Raw genomic sequence first — 24,507 nt, 5'->3', positions numbered from 1 at the left:
CTGATACAAATTGGGGTAATTTTGCACCAGAAAATTGTTTTCATTGGAGAATTTCCCAATGCCCTAGAGAATGATCTAGTTTAGCGTGCTTATTTTACTTGTATTGAGTGATCCTAAAAACTTGGAAACTGATTGCCAGATAATTATTTGCAGTTAGCAATTCCTTGCTCCTAATCAACTTAGGTAATGCAGAAGTTCCAGTGGAAAAATATAAGTAGAGATGCTCTGCTCCACATCCCATCCCCTTCCCCTACGTGCAGTCTGGTGGTAATACTGACTTAACTTGCGCAGTCATTGAAATGTTTGCAGAGAGAGAGTGTGAAGTGCTTTGAAGGGACTTAGGCATACAGTGGCGGGCGAGGGCTGCAGAGGCCTTTGGGAGCTGCTGCTGGTCCAAGTGGACATTGCTGGTCTAGAAAAGTTCTACCTCTCTTGGAAGCCTGGCTCCTGGAAGCAGAACGAATCAAGCACCGCAAGCAAAGCGCTGCTGAATTTGCTTATGTCGCAGAATGCATGCTCATTGCAGAGGCTTGGGTGAGTCTGGAGTAAACCTTGGATATTTTTCTGCTTCAGTTGTTTGAGGCAAGTGGAAGGAAAAGCCAGGGACAGGTCAGGCAGACCACTTTTCAGAACAGCACATTGGAATAACAACCCTGCTAGCATTTAAACTCTTGTTTCTGTTGGATAACCCTGTTGGATAGTCCTAAAAGAACACGGCAGGCTGTGAGCAAAGGTCCCAGCTGCTTACCTTGAGTGTATTCTTTTGTCTTTGCAGGTCTCTGGTACTGAATAGCACCCGCCACTCTCCCACAGGGAGCAAGTTCCAGGCTTTGCAGCACCACTGGAGGAACAAAGATCTGCGCTGCATCGGAGGAGTCATGTACAGGGTGTCCGCTAACAAGCTTGCCAAAACGTCCAGCTCTCCAGCCAGGAGCGGTGACGTTGCTAGCAGGAGCCACGCCAGAGCAGGTAGGCTATGGGACCGCTTCCTGGTCTTGGATACTGGCACATGTGAGCGCAGAGCTGCTCCCAGTTGGAGTGGGAGGCAGCTGACACTGTAACATCGTCCCAGCTCCCGAGTATCTTTGTTCTGCTAAGTGTGGCTTGGGTTTCCATAACGGTCTTTTTTGTTATCAGGTTCAACCGTCTCAGAGCTGAGGTTTGCTAGGTCAGTGCAAACTACTTGGCAAGATAGCTTAGCTCATCCGCTGCTAATTAAAGTTAGCCTTGTGGGATTTGATCTCCTCAATCAGGAGTAGCTGAGATGTTGCTCTCTGGATGTTTTCAGACTACAACTCCCATCCACATCCCTGGCCACTGGCCATGCTGGCTGGGACTGATGAGAGTTAGAGTCCCAGCAACATCCAGTAGGGACCACACTGGTTACCCCATCCTGGATTAAGTCACAGCCCCTTATAAAATATTGACTTCTTTGCAAGCCCACAAAGAGAAACTTCACTAATCCTGAGTGGCTCAATATCTCAGGTCTAAGTTCTTGCAAGGAACATTGGCTTATTTTCGAGAACTCAGAAGAAAATCTCCAAACTGGAAAGTTTACAAATGGAGTAACAACTTAAAGACTCAGATCTACTTTACCTTGAGCATCTGTTTGGGAATCTTATTGGAATAAATGCAATTCAGGAACTCCAATTATTTTAAAATCTCCCTTTTAAACAGTGGCAGGTAGGACGTGAAAATTTTTGTTGTTTGTTGTTGTTTAGTTGTTTAGTCGTGTCCATCTTTTTGTGACCCCCTGGACCAGAGCACGCCAGGCCCTCCTGTCTTCCACTGCCTCCCGCCGTTTGGTCAAACTCATGCTGGTCGCTTCGAGAACACTGTCCCACCATCTTGTCCTCTGCCATACCCTTCTCCTTGTGCCCTCCATCTTTCCCAACATCAGGGTCTTTTCCAGGGAGTCTTCTCTTCTCATGAGGTGGCCAAAGTCTTGGAGCCTCAGCTTCAGGATCTGTCCTTCCAGTGAGCACTCAGGGCTGGTTTCCTTCAGAATGGAGAGGTTTGATCTTCTTGCTGTCCATGGGACTCTCAAGAGTCTCCTCCAGCACCAGAATTCAAAAGCATCCATTCTTCGGGGATCAGCCTTCTTTATGGTCCAGCTCTCAACTCCGACGTGAAAAATAGCTAACAGCAAAACAGAGATCTAGTTCATATGTTAGCTTTTCCCTTTTAAGTTCAAGAACAAGGAAACAGACCATAGCATTTATTCAAACATTTCTCTGTCGGTGTCCCATCCTTTCCCTAGCACTGTGTGGAATGCACCACACTCTTAAAAATCCATCCATAAAAACCCAGGTATATTGTACTCGGGAGTGAGGAGTGCTATAAATCCAATTCAATAACCAGGTTGGTAGTTATCTGTTAATACCTCTCTAGCATTTCCCAGACGTCTAAAACTCTGCTGCCAGTTCCTAAGTTCAGACATCACAGAGAGATGGCCTTGATAATGGCCTCTCCTTTATGGCTGCCTCTTCCCCTGGAAGTTCTCCAGAGCTCAGGTCTATGCATGTTTTAAAAGCAATATTTAGATCTTTTTTTATCTGGACAGAAATTTGTTGGCCAAGGCTCAGGTCGAGTGTGAACAACGTTAACTCCTCCATATATTGAACCAATGATATATTTAAAAAATGGATGCAATTTTAACCCTCCGCCCCAAACGTTATTTTGTGAAGGCCCATCCATGTCCTGGCCCTTACGGGACAAAGATGTCAAACACCTGAGTACATTTTCTTCCCAAACCTTTAATGTTCAGATCAGTGCAATGCCTAGGTTGGAAGGCACAGCAGGTTCTACTCATGGCTAAGCAAGTGAAGATGCTGATCTTACAAGCTAACACACCCCTTCGGGTCCCGTTATATGGGGATGGGTCAGGCAAAAGGGCAAGCGGATGGCAGCTCCTTCGGTAGCCCTCTCTGGTCCTATTTGCGGGTTTCCCCCAGGGCATCTGGTTGGCAGCTGCGAGGACAGGGTGTTGGACTTGAGGGGCCCTTGGCCTGATCCACCAGGCTCTTCTTGCGTTAGAAGAACTGAGGTCCATTGCTCAGGGCCTGCCTGTTTGGAGCTTCGTGCTAATAAGTTACAGTGTCCTGCTGGCAGAGTTAAGGGGGTCTCTTTCATGGAAAACGCTTCTTCTGAACAGTCCTACACTCCTACACAAAAGCAGCAACATGAAAGAGGCCACTGAGTATTATGGGAAGTGCAGCTTTCTTCTCAGCCTGGACAGGAGTCTTGTTGTTCATGTCGATAATAATAACAACAACAACAACAACAACAACAATTCCCCCCCCCCAAATATTAATTTTCTCTTATAGAACATAGACATTAACACAAAAGAAAAACATTACACTTAACACAACAACAACAACAAAACACACACACACAAAAAGAATTGTTTCTTCTTGTATTCTGGTTATATTACATTGCTAAATGACTTCCTCGACACCTCTCAATCTGAATTTCATTGTATCACATATTTAACAGTTTCCAACTTCATATTTATAACACAAAGACCTTCTTTCAATTACAAACTTCTTATCTTTGCTGTATGTTCCAATCCATACTGTTCACTATAACAATTCTTCTTTTTTTAAATCCCCAGGCCTAATTTATTACTTCCTAGAATTTCCTAATTATCTTATATTCATAATAATAATAATTTTTTATTTATACCCCACCCTCCCTGGCCAGAGCCAGGCTCAGGGCAGCTAACACCAGTAAAATTACAATAAAAAAACATAATGGGGGGGGGGGAGAGAATACAATTTAAAATACAGGTTAAAAATACTCTACTCAAGGTTCCCAACTCAAGGTTCCTCCTCCAGCTTTCTTCTTAAGGCTCCGGGGAGACCGATTCCCCAGAAAGCGTGTTTCATCAACTCTGCAAACTCTCTCCCTGCTCACCCCCCCCCCCCCCGTGCAGCTCCTGAATTGCCCACTCTGCTATTATCGGCACACTTAAAAAATGTCCCCCCCCCCATCCGCAGCACCCAGTGAGTTAATCCACGGTTTAAGCTAAATCTCTCCCCCCCTCACCTGCTGAGATGAGGTGCCCTAAGCAGTTCTCTCTGCTCCCCCCCCCCCCCAGCTCAGCCCTGATTTCCCACTCTCAATTTCCTCTCTCACGCTTTTTATCTGCCAAGGTGGTGGTAGGGGGATGCAGTGAGGGGGGGGGGCAGCGGTGGAGAGGAGCACAGGGCCGCTGAAGAGGAGCTCAGGAACAGCTCCCTCTTTGTAAGGGGGGTGCTTTCTCTCCCCCCTTTCTGCCCCCCCCCCGCCTCCCTTCTCCCTGCCCTGCCCAGTCCTTCTGCAGACTGGATTGTTGCATCTTTGCTAATCCTCTTCTTTATTATCATCTTCCGCTTTGGCCGTTCCTGTCCCTATTAAACGTTTCAGTGTTTTTTTTATTTAAAAAGTTTATTTCCACCTGGGTTGCTTTTCAGGGTGGGGTGGGGGGCAGTGGCGGAATTAGATGGAGATCGATTCCCCCCCCCCCGCCCCATACTTAATTTGGACGCCAATCGATCCCAAAGATTTCCCTTCACCTTGGCCTGCGTGGCTGTGAAATTGGGGTGCCTTTTCCAGGAGCTCTGCAGAAGCATTTCAAATCTGATTACACCATAATCAGCAGTCCCCAGGTGCGCTCCAGCTTCCATCTCTTGTTTATCCTACCTGGCTCCTTTCCTCTTAGCAAGCAGGCGGGTGGGGGCTCGAGGGAGGAAGGGAGGACCATCTCAAATTACGGCCTGGTGACTCAGCAGCCTGGAAAAAAATGCATCTCTAAGGAGCCCATTTTCCTCCTCTGCTAGTATCCCCCTGTCACCATCTTACAGGTATTGCCTATTTTCAGCATAAAGGTAAAGGGACCCCTGACCATTAGGTCCAGTTGTGACCAACTCTGGGGTTGCGGCACTCATCTCGCCTTATTGGCCGAGGGAGCCGGCGTACAGCTTCCGGGTCATGTGGCCAGCAGGACTAAGGCGCTTCTGGCGAACCAGAGCAGCACACGGAAACGCCGTTTACCTTCCCGCCGGAGCGGGACCTATTTATCTACTTGCACTTTGACATGCTTTTGAACTGCTAGGTTGGCAGGAGCAGGGACCGAGAAACGGGAGCTCACCCCGTCGTGAGGATTCGAACTGCTGACCTTCTGATCAGCAGGTCCTAGGCTCTGTGTTTTAACCCACAGTGCCACCTGCGTCCCTTATTTTCAGCATACATCTGTGCAATTTTTCCAGGCCCGGCATTGACAGCCGAGGCGTCCATGGAATCATGGAGTTGAAAAGGACCCAAACGGTCATTTGATCCAACCCATTTCAATACAGAAATCACATCTGAAGCATCCCTGACAGATTTATGAGCACCTAACCCTCTGCTTGAGGGATGCGGGTGGTGCTGTGGGTTAAACCACAGAACCTTGGACTTGCCGATCAGAAGGTTGGTGGTTCAAATCCCCGCGACGGGGTGAGCTCCCGTTGCTCGGTCCCTGCTCCTGCCAACCTAGCAGTTCAAAAGCACGTCAAAGTGCAAGTAGATAAATAGGTACCGCTCCGGCAGGAAGGTAAATGGTGTTTTTGTGCACTGCTCTGGTTTGCCAGAAGCGGCTTAGTCCTGCTGGCCACATGACCCAGAAACGGTACGCTGGCTCCTTCAGCCAGTAAAGCGAGATGAGCGCCACAACCCCAGAGTCGGTCACGACTGGACCTAATGGTCAGGGGTCCCTTTACCTTTACCTTTAACCTCTGCTTAGAAACCTCCAAGGAAGGAGAGTCCATTCTCCTCTGAAGGAGTCTGTAGAAGGAGTCAAACAACTCTTGCTGTCAGAAATTTCTTCTGTTCGTGAAGCTGAGGTGTTACGCTGAGTCGAACCCCTGGCTCCATTTAGCCTAGTGCTGCCTGCTCTGAGTGGAAGCAGCTGTCAGACAGGGGTGGAATGGGACCTTTCCCAGCCTTGTTGCTTTGGGAGAAAGGGTGTAGCTCAGTGGTAGAGTATTTGCTCTGCGTGCAACAGTTCCCAAGTTCAATTCCCGGCATCTCCAGGTAGGTCTGGGGAAAAACCTCAGTGTTAAGCAGTACTGGGCTAGATGGGCTAAATGGACCAATGATCTGATTTGGTATAAGGCAGCTTTCTGTTTTCCTAGGTGCTTGGTTGAAGGAGCTGGGTATATTTAGCCTGGGGAAAAAGGAGACCGGGAGGAGATATGATGTTGTTTATTGTTGTTTAGTCATTTAGTCATCCCCGACTCTTCGTGACCCCTGGACCAGAGCACGCCAGGTACTCCTGTCTTCCTCTGCCTCCCGCAGTTTGGTCAAACTCATGCTGGTAGCTTTGAGAACACTATCCAACCATCTCGTCCTCTGTCGTCCCCTTCTCCTTGTGCCCTCCATCTTTCCCAACATCAGGGTCTTTTCCAGGGAGTCTTCTCTTCTCACGAGGTGGCCAAAGTCTTGGAGCCTCAGCTTCAGGATCTGTCCTTCCAGTGAGCACTCAGGGCTGATTTCCTTCAGAATGGAGAGGTTTGATCTTCTTGCAGTCCATGGGACTCTCAAGCATCTCCTCCAGCACCATAATTCCAAAGCATCCATTCTTTGGCGATCAGCCTTCTTTATGGTCCAGCTCTCACTTCCATACATCACTACTGGGAAAACCAGAGCTTGAACTATACGGACCTTTGTTGGCAAGGTGATGTCTCTGCTTTTTAAGCTATGACAGCCATCTTCAAATATCTCAAGGCCTGTCACATGGATGAGGAAGCATGCTTGTTTTTTCCTGCTCTGGTGGGTAGGACTCGAACCAGTGACTTCAAGTTACATTAAAGGAGATTCCAACTAAACTTTTGGAAAAACTTTCTGGCAGTAAGAGCTGTTCGGCAGTGGAACGGTCTCCCATGAGAGGTTGTGGACTCTCCTTCTTTGGAGCTTTTTAAGCAGAGTGGCCATCTATCATGGATGCTTTAGCTGATTTTCTTGCATTGCTTGGGGTTAGACTAGATGACCCACGGGGCCCCTTCCAACTCTATGATTCTATCAATTTAGCTGGAGGTGTTAGGGGTCTAACCTGGGACATTTCTACAGTGTTCTTAAGTGATGAGCTCCAGCTAGCTTTCTGGAGCCTTTCCGCATCTGATGGCCTGGAATTATAAGGCTTCCAAACTAGAACCACATGTGTTTGTGTTTGAGTGTGCACATTTGTGGTGCCGAGTGCCCTGGCAGTATTTATGTGCTTAGTTCATTGCATCGCCACGTGCTTGCTTGATCTGCAGGACCACATTCACTTTAGAAGTTCCTTTTGTCTCCTGAGTGTTTTGGGGCTAGCAAAGAGATGGGAGAAAGACTTGACAGCTTAATTGCTTGGCATTTAACTGGGGCTGGTTATAATTCCGCCTGGCAATGGCGCTCTCCTTCTGGATTTATTGGGTCAATATTTTGTCTCCCTCTGTCACGACTCCGATTTAGAGCCAGGGTGAAACACTCAAGCGCTCCTCTCTTTCACCAGGTGGGCGGGCTGCTTTGATGTGCTTTTAAGCACCACAGCCCCTGACCCAGGGGCTCCAACTCTGGGCGCATTGAGCAGCGCCCCGGTGAACCTGGGACGCACCATCTCATGCCTTTGCTTCTCCCAGTCGTGCCCCATCCCTAGCAGCCCTAAGGGAAGGGGAGCGCCAGCAGAATAATGATGCCAAGATGAGGAGATGGATGGAGCCCGTGGCTTCATGCCACCAGCCAGAGGGACCCCACGTCATGCACCTTAGGAGGTCCAATGTATTTATTTTTTCCAAAAAAACTTATTCATTTTATAACACAAATAAAAAACACAAACAGAAATGACAAACAATACAAACAAATTCTTCTCATATCCTTATTTTTCTAAATATTGTTAAGTGGGCTTCCCCAAGTCCCACCTATCTGATTTTCATTTTACTTCATCTTTAGCAGCTTACATATATCATAATTTTTAACCATCTTTTTTTTTAATCACACTTAAAATGACTTCACATTTTATCACTTACAAATAATACTATTTTAAAATACCCTATCTTCTACTTCTAACCCTACAGCCTATATCCTCTTCCAAAGCTATTCTGAGATTTAAACATTAACATGTTTTTTTTTCAAATATTCCCTAAACTTCTTCCAGTCTTCTTCCACCGTCCCTTCTCTCTGGTCTCGGAGTCTCCCGGTCAGTTTGGCAAGTTCCGTATAGTCCATCATCTTCATCTGCCATTCTTCAATAGTTGGTAAATCTTGTTTCTACCTTAGGAGGTCCAATGTAGGCTGCAGAAGGGGCATAACTCAAAACAACACCAGATGTGGGTGCTAAATCTTTGCATCTGGAACACAGCGGTTCAGATCTTTCCCCAGTTGAGACAGAAGCCGGATATTGAACATCAAGCGCTTTTGAATGTTAAATGAGCTGAACCAGGCAGGTGCCTGGCCCCTCTGCGTGCACACAAGGCTGTATTCCTTCAATTCCATCAACTTCACCCGCCTTTGAATCCTCCCTGGAAATGACAAATGTGGCTGTTAATTATTTAACTGGCTTTGCTTTGTCCTCCTCCTGCTGGGTGTGTGTGTGTGTGTGGTTCCCTTACGGGCAGCTGAGGCCGACCTGATTCACTTTCATCACCCAGACCCAACACCTGCTTTGTCGCCACTGGCACAAGTTAAGGATTTTTTTTGGTCCCAGGGCTGCCTCTAACGCCAAGCCCTTTGCACTATCAGTGGCCAATCACGAGGCTGCCAGAAGTGATCAAGCAAGTCATCCATCTCTGTAAGCGAGAGGGAAACCAGTAGTTTTCCTCTAGCTTGTCCACAAGCCACAAGCTCGTTATCGCAAGCTTGGAGAGCCCTGGGTATTTGCCTTTTGGCCGGTGGACCTGAGCGGAGTGGGTTTTATTCACTACGTGCCCGGAGCTCAGATGCGTCTCGCCGCCAGGCAGATTGGCCTCCGCGCCTCGCCTCGCCACCTTGCTCCACTTCCAAAATTTGATTAGATTGTTATGTGCAAAAGAGGCTTGGGGAAATGCCCAGAATTAGATGAGACGGATCAGATCAGTGCTTAATCTCTAAGGCCTTGTTCTCGCAAACAGGAGGTGACGCGGTCAGCCTGGTGCAGGCGAGGGCTCCCATGACGGGAGGCTGTGCCATACAGTAAAGGATCCTCGCATGTAGGAAACGGGGAGGTCAGGGAGAAAGGGGCCAGCTCCTGGTGGGAGCTTTTGTTCTGTGGAGGAACGTCCTATCCTATGAGCCCCCTCTCCCCTAGCGACCTGAAGCAGTCCAGTTTGACCTGCTCACCCCCTACTTGCGAGAGCAAGGCCTGAAATGAGACGTTTCACCTGGGAATGAGAAGGGCACCTCAAAGGCCCTTCTCCCAGCTGTGTGGCTCAGCGGGAAGAGGAAAGAACTCTGCACGTGCTTATGGAATGCCCTCCCTAGTGAGGCGTGTCTGTCTCCTATCAGGAGTAATTTGAAAGCATCCCTGTCTACCGACTTGGGACGCGGGTGGCGCTGTAGGTTAAACCTAGGACTTGCCAATCAGAAGGTTGGCGGTTCAAATCCCCGTGATGGGGTGAGCTCCTGTTGCTCGGTCCCTGCTCCTGCCAACCTAGCAGTTCGAAAGCACGTCAAAGTGCAAGTAGATAAATAGGTACCGCTCCTGCGGAAAGGTAAACGTTGTTTCCGTGCACTGCTCTGGTTTTGCCAGAAGCGGCTTTGTCCTGCTGGCCACATGACCCGGAAGCTGTACGCCGGCTCCCTCGGCCAGTAAAGCGAGATGAGCGCCACAACCTCAGAGTCAACCGACTCGACCTAATGGTCAGGGGTCCCTTTACCTTTACCTGTCTACCCAGGCAAAAAGAAAAAAAGCTGCTCCTGGCAAGCCAGAGATTGCTGGAAGAAATCATGTTTTCAATTGCAGCTGTTTTTATAATGCTTTGACTGTTCTGGGATGCTTTTATAAATGTGGATGTTTTTTTCTGGCCTGGCTTCCTTTGGAAAGAAGGGCAAGATGCTACTACTACTAATATAATGCAGTCAAAGGGACTTTCTTCTTTAAAATTACTTTGTATGTATAAGGGTTGAGTTTTTGCATGAATAACCAATTCTGTAACAGGCAAGCTGACCTCTGGGTCCCATTTCTTTAAGATGTAAACCTTCTTTATATGACCTATTTATAAATTGCACACATAGCCAAGGGCAGGTGGAACATAATGTGTTGCAACATTCAAATTCCAAAAAACAAGGGGTGCTCAAACGTTGTATCATGACTTGGGATTTCAAAAGCTGTTTCACTTAAATTAATAAAATTAGTTTTGCTTGGTGTTAAATGTATAAAATATTGCATAGAAATCTTTAGAAATTATTGCCAATTTTGTTTGTTTGTTTGTCAATACCTGACATTTTCAGAAGGATAAAAGCGGTTTATGTGCTTCTTCATCAAACATAGTCTTCCCAAGCTAAATGTTGTCCAATCACAAAAAAGCAGTTTTAAGTTCACCAGAAACATATTTCTAAGACCCTTCACTGAAGAAATTTGGGGGGAATAAGTTCCACCCCCTGAAATGGCACACCTAAAGGGACAAGGAATATCAGTCGGTATACAGTCATACCTCGGGTTACAGACGCTTTAGGTTACGTGTTTTCGGGATGCGTACCACACCGAACCTGGAAGTACTGGAATGGGAAACTTCCGGGTTTTGGCGCATTCGCAGAAGCACTAAATCACACTTTGCGCATGCGCAGAAGCACCGTATCAGGACCTGCGTGTGTGCAGACGCAGCACCGCGGATTGCAAACATGCCTCCCACATGGATCACGTTCGCAACCCGAGCGTCCACTGTAGTTTAAATGCATTATGGTATTATCGCCTGCTTTGGTCTTTGGAACTGTAGGTTAAAAACATTTTTAAATGCATAGGTACATATTTGACCATTCATCCGAGCAGCTCAGAGGATCTTACATGGGGTTATTGTTTTTTACTCTTGCGACACCCCTGCAAGGTAGATTAGGCTGGAAGATAATGGCTGATAGAAGCCCGTGGGTTTCAGGCTGGAGACGTTCCAGCTCTACTGGAGATGGCTGGGACTGAACCTGGGGTCGTCTGCATGCAAGGCAGTTCCCTCTGCCAGTGAGCAATGACCCTTCCCCACTGCCGTCCTCTGTCGGAGGCAGTATACCTCCGTACGCCAGCTGCTTGGAACTGCAGGTGAGGAGAGGGCTGTTACACTGGGGTCCTGTTTGTGGGCTTCCGAGAGGCACCTGGGCGTCCACTGTGGGACATGCAATGCTGGACTAAATAGGTCTGGAACAGAAAGGCTCTTCTTGCATTCTTCCACTCAGCAAAGGTGCGAGATATTTAACCGGCTGCTATAATAAGGAGTTTTGCCTGGTTCCGTGCCATATACACGAGTTACAGACAGTCGAGGAAATAGGCAAGGTCTTTGGTGGTGGCAAAAACCCCTCGCTCTTTCAAAAAAGCAAATTCCACAGAGGAGTTTCATGGAGGGCAGAGTGATGGGGGAAGGCAGCCCTGAGTGCAAGATTGAAAGCAGCAGGAACAAAATTAAGGGCTGACATTGTCCGGAAAGCGAGCCTGACCTCAATCTATTAAAGAGCCGTCTCTAGTTGTGCTTAACACACTCTTGGCGCTGTGATGGAATTGAAGAGGCCCTCAAGTGGCGTTTCTAGGCACCCTCCAGCTTCCCTCCGGAGCAGAGTCTGTAGATATTACGATCTTCCCCTTCCTGGGGGCTTTTATATTTCTGGGGCTATTTTGCTTTCACTTGGTCGTGAAAAGGGGGAAAATAAAAATGCAAAATGACGTGAATAGCAGAAAGGATAAAACCAAGGAACTGATTGGAGCTTGAAGCTGGTAGGAGTGTTGGCCATGAGAGAATTCAGGGTCAAATCCCTGCTCAGTCCACAAAACGTGCTGGATGTGCACTTTTTCTTAGCCAAGCCTACCTCGCAAGGTTGCAGCGAGAATGAGGGGAGACTGCAGTGGCTCTACTCTGAGTAAAACTTTGTTGAATACCAGCCCATATTGGGGATGGCTGATGTAAAGACATGGACCTGTTTGTATGTGAGCGGTTGGTTCTGGATTGTATCCTGTGCCTGATTCGGCTTTCCCCCACATATGAGTATTCATGTATGCTGGTAGGATAGTGGCTTCGTTGGGTGAGTGTGCAAAACACAGGTGTTGAGATGGGCGAGTGAGCGAACAGTGGTCAATTCTCTCCCTCCTTGCAATTCTTGGGACAGTCCAATCCTCATTGCATGCAGATATTTAGACATTTAAGTGCAAGTAATCCAACTGATAGGGACACGGGTGGTGCTGTGGGTTAAACCACAGAGCCTAGGGCTTGCCGATCAGAAGGTCGGCGGTTCCAATCCCCGCGACGGGCTCATCTCCCGTTGCTCAGTCCCTTCTCCTGCCAACCTAGCAGTTCGAAAGCACGTCAAAGTGCAAGTAGATAAATAGGTACCACTCCGGCGGGAAGGTAAACGGCGTTTCCGTGCGCTGCTCTGGTTCGCCAGAAGTGGCTTAGTCATGCTGGCCACATGACCCAGAAGCTGTACGCCGGCTCCCTTGGCCAGTAAAGCAAGATGAGCGGCGCAACCCCAGAGTCGGCCATGACTGGACCTAACAGTCAGGGGTCAACATACCTACATATCAACATACCTACACACCTACCCCATACAGACACCCACCAAGTGACTTGACTTCCAGCCGTTCTTGTTATGCTACTTCATTTTTCCAACTAGCTTAAACACATTTCATTATTTCTTTAATCTCTTCTTTTATCTTAACTTTACTCTCCTTTCACTCTAACCATTTTCTGGATTCACTCAGTATCTGTCAGAAATTCGACTTTTTCCACATAATTTTTGATGTATTCCTTAAAGATAGCCCACTCCTTAGTCACTTTTTGTACCATATCTCCCCTTATCCCCGGCAATGCTTCTAAATTTCAGTTTCTGCAAACCAGAGGAGTGGAGAGGCATTTTGTACAGGAATCCTGTCTGGGGGTTTCCTACAAGCACCTCACTTGGCCACTGTGAGAACAGGGTGCTGGACCAGATGGGCCTTTGGCCTGGTCCAGCAGCCTCTTCTTATGTTCTTATGAACATCATGCGCTTTTAAGCGCACCGGGATCCTTCAGCGTTCAATGCCAGAGAGTTCCCCAGGGACGTGTGTGCTGATCAGCAGGATTCCCAAGGTGGCTGGGGAAACCCCCTTGCACAGTCAGGAGAGCCGAGTGCGGGGGCGGCTGACCAGGCGCCAAGCTGTCAAGGGCCGTCATCGCTGCCAGGAAGGACGAAAAGCGCTTGGAAGAAAATGCGCACTCGGCTGCTTGCTTACCAACTAATTTTAGAAGGGCTGAATGTCACGGGAATGCCGTTTCTACGTTTTGCGGAGCAGCCAAAAGCGCTCCCCCAGCCCACCCGCCTCCTTTTGTCACTGCAGGGGGATCACATGAGCAACCTGTTCTCTGCTGAATGTCCTCAGGCCCCTTCTTGGGGTTTTGTGTCTCTGATGAAGCTTCATCCAAGGAGGAGGCGTTGCATCCTACCAGGAACTGAGGCTGAGGGAACCACTGAATGGATGAGCAGAAGAAGGGCCTCCTGGATCAGGCCAATGACCCATCTCGTCTTGCATCCTGTCTTTACAGTGACTAACCTGGTGCCTGCCTGAAAACTGCAAGCAGGTTTCCAGCACGAGACCCCTCTCCCCTCTTGCTGTGTTTTCCAGCAACTGGGATTCAGAACCATTGCTGTCTCCAACTGTGAAGACAGAGCAGAGCCATCCTGGCTAGTGACCGTTGATAGTCATCTTCTCCATGAATTTGTTCATTTAGGTTAATGACCATCACTGTCTCTTGATACTGTATCTGAAGTATCTGAAGAAGTGTGCATGCACACGAAAGCTCATACCAAGAACTGACTTAGTTGGTCTTTAAGGTGCTACTGGAAGGAATTTTTTTTTGTTTTTACCCCTAACTGTGGTCATGAACTCACCAGCTAGTCTTAGATAAGTCATTCTCTTCCACAGCTCTCCCCCCTGCATCATCTGTAATAATAATAATAATAATAATAATAATAATAATAATAATAATAATATTGACATGCGTGGCGCTGTGGGTTAAACCACAGAGCCTAAGACTTGCCAATCAGAAGGTCAGCAGTTTGAATCCCTGCGAAGGGGTGAGCTCCCGTTGCTCGGTCCCTGCTCCTGCCAACCTAGCAGTTCGAAAGCACGTCAAAGTGCAAGTAGATAAATAGGTACCACTCCGGCGGGAAGGTAAACGGTGTTTCCGTGCGCTGCTCTGGTTCGCCAGAAGCGGCTTAGTCATGCTGGCCACATGACCCGGAAGCTGTACGCCGGCTTCCTCGGCCAGTAAAGCGAGATGAGCGCCGCAACCCCAGAGTCGGCCGCGACTGGACCTAACGGTCAGGGGTCCCTTTACCTTTACCCTACAAACGTGTTGTGGGGATTGTAACAAAAAGTCTACAGCGAGATTTGAACCCGCCCCCCTTAAAAAAGGATGTGTAAGTGCTGGCATTATAAGAAAGAGGTGAGGTGACTGTGTTGGCTGGACACCCTGCACCTTTGCTACGTTGGTTGTCTCCAAATGTTTTGGACCACAACTCAACCATCAACCAGCATGAACATGCTCCCCTTGGCTCTAGCATCATGTGGCTGTTCTATCTGGGGCTAATGGGAATCACAATGCAAAACATCTGGAGGGCACCAGGTTGGCAAAGGCTGCACTTTTTCAAAGTGTGTCCTCGCCCAGATTACTGAATTTTTTGCACCTATGACAACTTCCTTTCCCATCCCTTTGCAGCTGGGATGCAAGCGTTGCAGTGCACGCCCTGTAGCTCTGAGATCACATTTGAACTTCCTTGTGAAATACCTTTCGGGGGAGAGCAAAAAGCCGTGTTTAAAACAAACGGTTTATATATGTGAGAGCTGTCGAACGGCTGTGCATCCCCCTGCAGATGTTTTCTGCTGAGGTTGGCCTCTGTGTTTGCGGAGTGTCGGCCCCAGAAGAGTTTTGGTCCAATTAATGTGAATTGTGCTGAGCAGGCTCCACGCTGACCTGTGCAGACTGCTGAGCAATGGCTGGCAGGGCACCAGCTGATGACTGGTGGGCAAGAATGGCGAGGGCTCCCTTTGTGGTCACCGGACTCCTAAGGCAGGGCTGGCCAGTGGTTCTCTTGCCAGTCTCCTGCTCCCGGGACCGTCCACAGTGCACAGCTCAATCACATTAAAGAATGTGTAGGGCACACTGGCTACGCACAGAAATGGATTCTGATTAGGGGCTTATCTTCCTATCCACCTGCAGAGCTCGATGATAGAGGGTTGACTCCTTCATTTATGGAGAGAGAGCAAACTGGTCTGAAATGCCCTTCTGGGCAGAGAGGCTGCAGGACTTCGGCTTTCCCTGGTCCTGAATGGGGTAACTGTGCCCCTGAAGGACCAGGTGTGCAGCCTGGGAGTCATTTTGGACTCACAGCTGTCCATTGAGGCGCAGGTTAATTCTGTGTCCAGGGCGGCTGTCTACCAGCTCCACCTGGTATGCAGGCTGAGACCCTACCTGTCCGCAGACTGTCTCACTAAAGTGGTACATGCTCTGGTTATCTCCCACTTGGACTACTGCAATGCGCTCTACGTGGGGCTAGCTTTGAAGGTGACTCAGAAACTGCAATTAATCCAGAATGTGGCAGCTAGACTGTTGACTGGGAGCGGCCTCCGGGACCACACAACACCCGTCCTGAGAGATCTGCATTGGCTCCCAGTACGTTTCTGAGCATAATTGAAAGTGTTGGTGCTGACCTTTAAAGCCCTAAACCACCTTGGTCCAGTATATCTGAAGGAGCGTCTCAACCCCCATCGTTCAGCCTGGACACTGAGGTCCAACTCTGACGGCCTTCTGGTGGTTCCCTCACTGCAAGAAGCCAAGTTACAGGGTACCAGGCAGAGGGCCTTCTCAGTAGTGGCGCCCACCCTGTGGAACGCCCTCCCAGCAGATGTCAAGGAAATAAGCAGCTATCTTATCTTTAAAAGACATCTGAAGGCAGCCCTGTTTAGGGAAGTTTTTAATGTTTAATGCTGTATTGTTTTTAACACTTAATTGGGAGCCGCCCAGAGTGGCTGGGGAAACTCAGCCAGATGGGCGGGGTATAAATAATAAATTACTGAATTATTATTATTTCCTATAAAAGCACCAAGCATATCCTGTAGCAGCAATCCCATTCTGAGGGGCTGCTTTGCAGGTTTCAGTTTCTTATATGGAGATGAATCCTTGAGTGACCAAACGTGAGCTATGAACTGTGTCTTCATTCGACACACCCCGGAGCAGTTATGTGGCTTGGGAGTGCTGATTTGCCTGTGCATCTGCGACAGAAAGGTTCCACATGTGTCATGTTCCCACAATCTAACCTTCCGTTTACATGGAGATTAATCTCTGTGCAGGAAATTCTGATATATGAAGCAGCCGCTTACTTCAGGCAGGCTCCTCTGACGTGCCAAACCCTCAGAGTAATATAATGCATTAACCAGGAGACTTTGGGTAGCTTTCTTGCAGAACCCAAGCTCGCCACTGTAACCTCGCTCCTTTGTAGTCAACAAGGTTATGGCCACAATCTGGGAAGCGGAGCGATTAAATTCCGCCTGCCCAGCTGGGCGGCCGACTTTCTGATTTCAAATTGTTGCCCCCGGTGCCAAGTCTCAGGCAATTTGTGGGGTACTCATAGGGGGAGGCCGCAGTGCCGTGAAAATAAAGTTGAAACTCCCTGCCTGCTGGATGCGGTTCAATCCCTGAAGCTGCTTCTGAAAGGAACCCCTCTGGGTTGTGGGCCGGTGGCTTATAAAGGTGGTGGGTGAATGGGGGGAGAGGGAGCCTGAATTACACACCTGCATCCAGAATTACCCACCCAAATTTTTGACTGCAGATTTCCAGTGTGTGTGTGTGTGTGTGTGTGTTTATGTCGCGCCCAGTCCTATGTTCTTTCACCTGAGCCTTTAAAAGCGGCCTTTGGAAACTAAGAAAGCAACAGAAAATGGGTGTGTTGTTGTTGTTCTTGGAATGGGAGCTTCTATTTAGCCTTTCCCTTCCGGCAAGGAAGGAGTACTTGAGCCTCTGGATGAGTTAAAATAAATGAGCCCCCAGCAGCAGCTCGTGCTGATCCGCCTGGAAATGGCTGGACCTGCTTAAATGGGTAATAATTAAAGAAATAAATTTCCTTGGTGCCAGCCTCACAAATGTTTTGTTCAGCACTAAAGCCACGGGCCTATGAAATGGAAAGTGGGGCTGCTGGAGGCGGGGGGGGGGGGGAAGAGAGAAGGCAGCGCTTGCCATAAGGCTGCCTTTGCAGATGCAAGATGCTAATGCGGCCTATTAAAGGAATTTTCATGGTTAAAAGAATACCTTTCCTAGGTGCCGAGGTCACGCGTTAAACAGGTTTAGCGGAACAAATTGCGCCAAGACGGCCGCATGAAGCAGAGGGGAGGCGGCATCTCTGGCAGGTGCAGGAAAGGGCCTCTGCTTTTTATTGAGCAGGTGAATTAATGGAAAGGGCCTCTGGTCCAACCTGGCAAAGGGAGCCTGCGGAGCAGAGGGGCAGAGCCTGTCCACATGAAACAGAACAGCCTTCCCCAATCTGCTACCCTTCCAGACACTTTCAACTGCGCTTTCCCATTAGCCCCAGCCAGGGCTTGATGGGAGTTGTAGTCCAAAACATTCGTAGGGCACCCGGTTGGGGAAGCCTGGTATAAGACAATGGTGAGCTAGATGGCCTGACTCCATGCAAGGTTCTTGTTTTGCTTTAGCTGTAATTCCCAGGCAGCCCTGAAGGATATTTGCACACATCGCAGTGCACTGCGGAAATGAAAGCTTCTATGACTGTGGCCAGCTCCCTGCTCTCCAAGAAGGGGCGCTGCTTCTGTGACAAATAAGTGTGGATAAAAAGAGCTCCGAGGTTAGTGCCCCTGTCTGTGAATCCAGCAGCAAAGCTGCATCCAGGAGCATTTCCAGGTTGCAAAGCTGCTTGTGTGTTGCCCCCATCCGTGGTATCATCATGTAGGAGGTTGCAGAAAATCTGGCTCTGTGCATCACATCTTCCCAATGGACACACTTCGTTCTACGTGGAGTCTAATCTCAGCCTAGGCCGTTTTGGAATATGAAGAAGCCCCAATAGCAAAGGGTAACAAAACAAATATCAGACAAACAAAACTTTAAAAATGCAAAGATCGTTTTTTTAAAAAATACCATGTAGTTTTCAGTTGCAAAAGCCTGTGTGTGGTAAGAGGAGTGGTTTGTCTCCATTTGCCTTCAGGGGTTTTAAGAACTGTAAAATGATACTCTGCCCTGGGCACTCTAGCAATCCTATGACATGAAATAAAAATTAGGTGCATTTTAGAAATAATCTCTAAATTTAGAATGTGTAATCCAGACACATGGGGATGTTTCTTTGCAGTTGCAAATCGTGCAGCTATGATCCCAAAGCCGCCTTTGGGGGACAACAAAGCTCACAAGAGAACTGCTTCCCTGTGCCTCATAGAATCAGTTTATTGACAAAAACCTCCAGTGAACCTGAACTGGTCCCATGGAGGAGGCTTCCTGTTGCATCTCTGCATGATGTCCTGGCTTGACCTCCTTTCAAACACAGGCTGTTGTGACCTGGGATTGGGGTTTCTGACATAGATCTGTGTATGGCATGATCAGATCATCTAGTCCCTGATGCCGAGATGCAGCCCAATCAAAACACCCTCAAGAGAGGCTGCCTGTTGTTTCTCTGAATGACATTCTAACCCGATTGAGAAGCTCTGGCACATTCTGAAAGTATTCCACGTTTTACTCAGAAAAAAAATATATGGCTGAATTGCAGGAGGTTTTCCGCCCCTAACAGAGTCCCCACAATTTGCCCGTTCCCAGTGGACCTACGCAAACAAAGATGTTGCTTTGCACCTTTTGTCAACTTGTCTTTGGTTGAGAGGGCGACTCAGTTCAAGGGTTAATGCAAAGCCGAAGTTTTCAGAAATGTCTTTTTGGAGGGCATCGATTCAGATCAATCCTTTTGCAGACGGAACTGAATATTCAGAAGGACCTATCAGAGCTCTCATCAACTTTCAGCTCCAGCAACGGGTGTTATAGTCACTAGAGGCGCATGGCGCATGGATGAGTTCATTTAGTAAACAGTGGTAATGACTCAAGTTGACACGTTCCCATTCCTTCTCGATGGTTGTGTTAAAGGATCTTGCAGCCGGGGTGTAAATGTGTTCACAGGCCATGCCTTCACCTATGGAGATTTCTTCGAAGCTGTCATCTAGAGACAAAAAGCGTCCTTTGTGGGGACTGGAGAAACTCTGAATGTCTGAATGTTGCCACATGGAGAAGGAGGGTTCAAGCTGGACAGAGAATAATTGAATTCTGGATTCCGCCCGTCTTGCCCTGAAATCTCACAGAAATCTCTCTGGCCCTCTCGTTGCCTCCCAGCCCTGCAATTTCAGGTCCTGCTTTGAGGCATCTCGTCAGATGCTGCAAGAACAGGATGCTGGACAAGATGGGTTCTTGGTCTGATCCAGCAGCCAAGCTCTTCTCATGCTTTTATGATAACCTCAAAAGCATTTGCTTTAGAGTACCCTAGACAGTTCGTTCCATTCTATACTTAGGGTTCTGCTTATGTCAAGAGTCCCACCTTTATATATAAAAAAGCCAGGAAATATATTTCAGTTAAAGTGTATGCCTAAATGCTGGTGTGTGTTAATATGTTAATTCATTCTAGGATAGGATAGGATAGGATAGGATAGGATAGGATAGGATAGGATAGGATAGGGAAGCATCTCCTAAGGGCTGTATCTGCTGCTGAGGGCCATCTTGTTGTTGCTGGAACTCCAAGCACGCCTAGGAAGGGCAGATCAGAGGTAGATTTGGAGGCTGAGTGAGGCATCTTAAGCCGCAGGAGGAAGGCATGTGGTTATTCCTGCTCGGTCATGTTGGGTAGAGACACAGCACTTGCTGGATCCCTGAAAAATCAGCACTAGTGGTTGGCCTGGCCTATAATAAGCATTTTTGCAACCTGCCTTGCACCCATTGGGTTTCCAGGGTTGCTGAGGATCCCAGGCTGAAAGGACATGTTTCCGGTCAACTGCCTTGGCCTCCTCCACATCTACCTACACATCCTTTTCCCAGGCCCCGATCCTGAACATCCCACCCATGCCTTGCATAGCCAACAAGGGCTCTGGATGGGAACGGCGCGTCGAGGAAATCCCCCTATTTTAAGGACACCCAGTTTGCATCTCAGCGCCTTGTCTCGAAAGGCTCTTGCTGCAGCCCACGGAAAGGGTGTCGCGCTGCGCCTTGATGCATCGCCACTGGCGTCCCGCTCTGGCAGCCTCTCAGCATCCTCTGGCGAGTGCGTCGCAAAGCGGTTGTTGCTGCGAGAACCTCCGCGTCCCTCCAGAGGGAGAGGGAACTGTCGTGTTCATTAAATGCATGATTATGGCGATGATTAATAGCAGATCTTCTTCAAGCCTAACTACTTTCCCTCTTCAGTCCTTGGAATGAATTCACAGAGCTGTGTGTGTGTGTGTGTGTGTGTGTGTGTGTGTGTGTGTGCAGTCATTGAGGCATTTCGTTCCCTTCCAGCCAAGTCCGCTTAGCCGAGCCTCAAACCACCCTCCGTACTGCCACAGCCCCTAAGCGTTGTGTGTTTCAGTTCTCTGAGGACAAGAATGTGGTTGGTTTTTTTTTGCATAACGGGCTTGTTTTTTAAGATATCTGTTGGACATAAATTGCCTTCACAGCCACTGGGTGTCAGAGGCATCGTAGTTTTCCATGCCCCTTTTGACCCTTGACCCCGCTGGGTCCCCATGCTTCATTGCAACACAAATAAAGCTCACCAGGCAACTGATATCTGGGGCATGTGAGAGGCCGTGCCTTCGCTTAGCATCCCGTACAAGATGCAAATAGTTTTCTTGCAGGTGGGGAGAGCCGGGGGTGCAACTTGCAGCCGTGGCGAAAGAGAGTCTGTCTGTGCTGTGGGTGATTGAGAGGCCTTTTTCTTTTGCCCTTTGAAAACAAACAAACTGTGCCGTGCCTTGCAAGAATAATAAAAACACAATAAGAGCAGCGGAATGCTAAACCCAAGAACAATAAAAGCCAGCGGTATGGCAATTCAAAAACAAGAGATTAGAAATGTTGGCTAAATGTTGCTTTACAGTTATGGAAAAATAATTCTGGATGGAGCTCCAGGGGTGGGCAGGCATGTGATAAGGATAAAACAATGCACATTTTGTTTATAAGTAAGAATATCTGGAAGAGCAGGGATTATTAATTAGATATACTAGCAGATTTTCAGTTCTGCTTCTCTTCCCTACTTTAGTTTCTGATTCCTTTGAGAACAGGGACCCTTCTCTGTGGGCTGCTGTAACCTGTTCTGATCTGAGCGGGACATTTTCTTGAATTCATAGAACTGTAAAATTGTGGACTAAGAAGGGATCCCGACGGTCATCTAGTCCAACCCCTTGCAATGCAGGAATCACAGCTACTTCAGCAGGTCGGATTCAGCAAACTGGTACACTGGCCGCAGCTTCTCCCCTCCCCTGGCACTGCCTCCTAATCGGCTCTGGAGGGTGAAGAGAACCCCAAAACAGTGTATTGGAGAAGGAGAGGAGAGATAATTCAGTTCGCCAATACGGTTGTATAACCAAAGCGTTGAATTCCCCCCAATGTCCTAGGGCATGGCAGATTTTATATTTATATATTTTATTTTTAAAGCGACTTTCTAGCCCTTTGGAAGGCAAAACTAGGTTCCAATGTGTGTGGATTTCTTGTGATCAGTGTTACATAATACTTCCCCCTGCAGTTGGTCGCAGAAGACTAAAATAGGTAAAGGAAGAGGCGTGCAAGTTTGCAGGATTTTGAAGGTTGCAGAATTCCGTTTCTTTGGGGGCGGAAGATGGAATGATGCAGCGGTTGCCGATGTGGTGCCATCTGGATTTTTTGGACTACAACTCCCATCATCCCAGACTATTAGGCATGCTGGTTGTGGCTCATGGAGGTTTCAGGGCACAACGCCTGGAGGGACCCACCTTGCATACCCTTGGATTAATGTTGCACTTGGCTTTTGCCCTGATGCTTGAACTTGACCTATCCGAAAGGGCACAGGTGGGAAAGAGGCATGTGGTGTTTGCCCATTCGTTTGAAAATGTCTGTACAGGAGGAGAGAAAGAGTTAATAGGTAGACCAATAGAAAAGCCAGAGGCGGCGCCTACCTGTTTATAAAAGGCCTTAGCCGGAGGTTTGCTTAGTTGGCTGGTTGGTTGGGAAAATAGTTGCAAACAGATGGAAATAGAGAGACAGTTAGTGCAGTTGGTTCTTGTGTGAGGCGAGGGAGAAGAGTTAGAGACAGAATAAAATAAGACTAAGAGGGTAAGGGGTAACAGCGTTTCAAATTGTTCCAGGAAACCCACCCCCCAATCATTCAGTTTGTACAAACTCGACACACTCACACACGACATACACGGCGCTTCTGTTATAAATTCATAGAAAATCAACCGTACATCAGATCTGCACCGTTCCACTTTTATTTTACTCCATGAAGGAAGGACTACAAAATGGGGAATATTTGATACAGGGCAGCCATAATCCCTTGAGCGTACCAGCACGTACACAGGAGCCCTGCCCACTTGCTATGCCAACCCTGATGGTCCTAGACAGAAGACCATCAAGGTCAGAAAGAACTTGCATATAGGAGTGGATTCAGCATGGACTGGAACAAAGGACAATGATCAGCTCTTCCCTCTGGGGGCAGGAAACTGCAAACCCCCCTTTGTCACCTGGAAAGTACTCATGGGGAGGGGGAAAGGGGGAACCAGCCAGGTGACAGGACACTCAGATTACCAACACAACTCCTCCCTCAACCCCTCCTTTTTGTGATGTATCAATGATGTAGTTGTGATGTAGTTTTAGGGGTGTAGTTTGGGGGATTAGTAACTAATAAAAGTTGGGGTCTTCTTTTGTTCTGGGCTTCCATCTTGTTCCACCTGGTGGCAGGTGGGAGTCCTGTCGCGACAGTCTTCAATAAAGACCAAGCCTACTGGCTGCTGTTTTGCTCTGGTATTCCTGACTGGTGTCCTTGTTTTTTTGTCCAAGGGAGCCCTCAGATTTCTCCGTACATTTAAAGTTTATTTGTGTTTGCAGTAAGTTACAACCTTCATTGTTAACTTAAGAACCTGACTGAGACTAAGTGATTTACTGGGGAGGACTTGGTTGGTGGCAACGGATTAGTGGTGTAAAGGTCAATAGTCCGTGAGACGACCAGGGGCTCCATATGAACGCCACAAGGCCCTCCAAGACCTTCTGGGCCAAAGGATGTTGCTTTGCCAGAGGACTCCAGTTTGGAAGACTGGCTCCCAAGGTAATCTGTGCTTCTGGCTGTAGCTCTCCATCCATCCCAGAACTCTGTGCTCTGTCCAAGGTCCTGAAGACTCTGGCTAGCCTAAGCTGGGCTCTGCCATGTTTGCTGTGCCTTGACCTCTCCACGCACGATGCTGCCTTGTTTGCCGTTACATCACCATGCCAGTGTTGCAGCCCATTTCCCCCGTGAGCAAAGAGCCTGCGCAGAAATGCACCGGGTGACCTTTGGACAAGGCAAAGTTCAACAGCAGACCGTCTTGCTGAGGTTGGAATGGTGGTGTCTGGGGTTGGGGTGGATTGAAAGGGTTGCTAAGCATGTAAGCCACGCTGAATAATAATAATAATAATAATAATAATAATAATAATAATAATAATTTTATTACTATATGTGTTATTAGCAGCAACTGTTCCTACAGACTTTGGGGAACTGGGTGTCGTGCTCTTTTTATTGTAGTTATTTGTATGATTTTAATAGATTTTTTAGTGTCACAGAATCATAGAGTTGGAAGAGACCCCAAGAGCCATCTAGTCCAACCCCCTGCAATGCAGGAATATCAATAATAATAATATTATAATAATTTGTTATTTATACCCTGCCCATCTGATTGAGTTTCCCCAAAACAAAAAAAATTCCTTCCAGTAGCACCTTAAAGACCAACTACGTTAGTTCTTGGTATGAGCTTTCGTGTGCATGCACACTTCTTCAGATACGCATGTGTGCATGCACACGAAAGCTCATACCAAGAACTAACTTAGTTGGTCTTTAAGGTGCTACTGGAAGGAATTTTTTTTGTTTTGACTATGGCAGACCAACACGGCTACCTATCTGTAACTGAGTTTCCCCAGCCACTCTGGGTTGCTCCCAATCGAGTGTTAAAAACAATCAAGTAGATCATACATGACAGATGACAATCCTATCTCTATATCTGTACCTATATCTATCTAAATCTTCACACACACACACACACACACACACACACACACACACACACTGCTTAATTGTTTTTTTAAACAATTGGTTTCGCCCAATGTTTTCCACTGTTGAAAGTTCTTTTCACATTCGGCGTTC

At 47.8% G+C, this 24,507-nt stretch overlaps 1 protein-coding gene across 1 annotated transcript in view; it reads left to right on the top strand.

Annotated features, from left to right (window-relative positions):
- ZC3H3 (zinc finger CCCH-type containing 3) overlaps positions 1 to 24,507 on the top strand; it is a 262,076-nt gene that overhangs the window by 164,781 nt on the left and 72,788 nt on the right. The window contains exon 5 of the mRNA XM_081918720.1: positions 776 to 969. Within this exon, the coding sequence (XP_081774846.1) occupies positions 776 to 969 (194 nt within the window). The remainder of the gene's footprint in view (positions 1 to 775; positions 970 to 24,507) is intronic.

This window comes from Podarcis melisellensis (assembly GCF_964234715.1).
Source record: "Podarcis melisellensis genome assembly, chromosome: 7".
Lineage (NCBI taxonomy): Eukaryota > Metazoa > Chordata > Lepidosauria > Squamata > Lacertidae > Podarcis > Podarcis melisellensis.
This window is presented reverse-complemented; position numbering and strand designations above follow the sequence as displayed.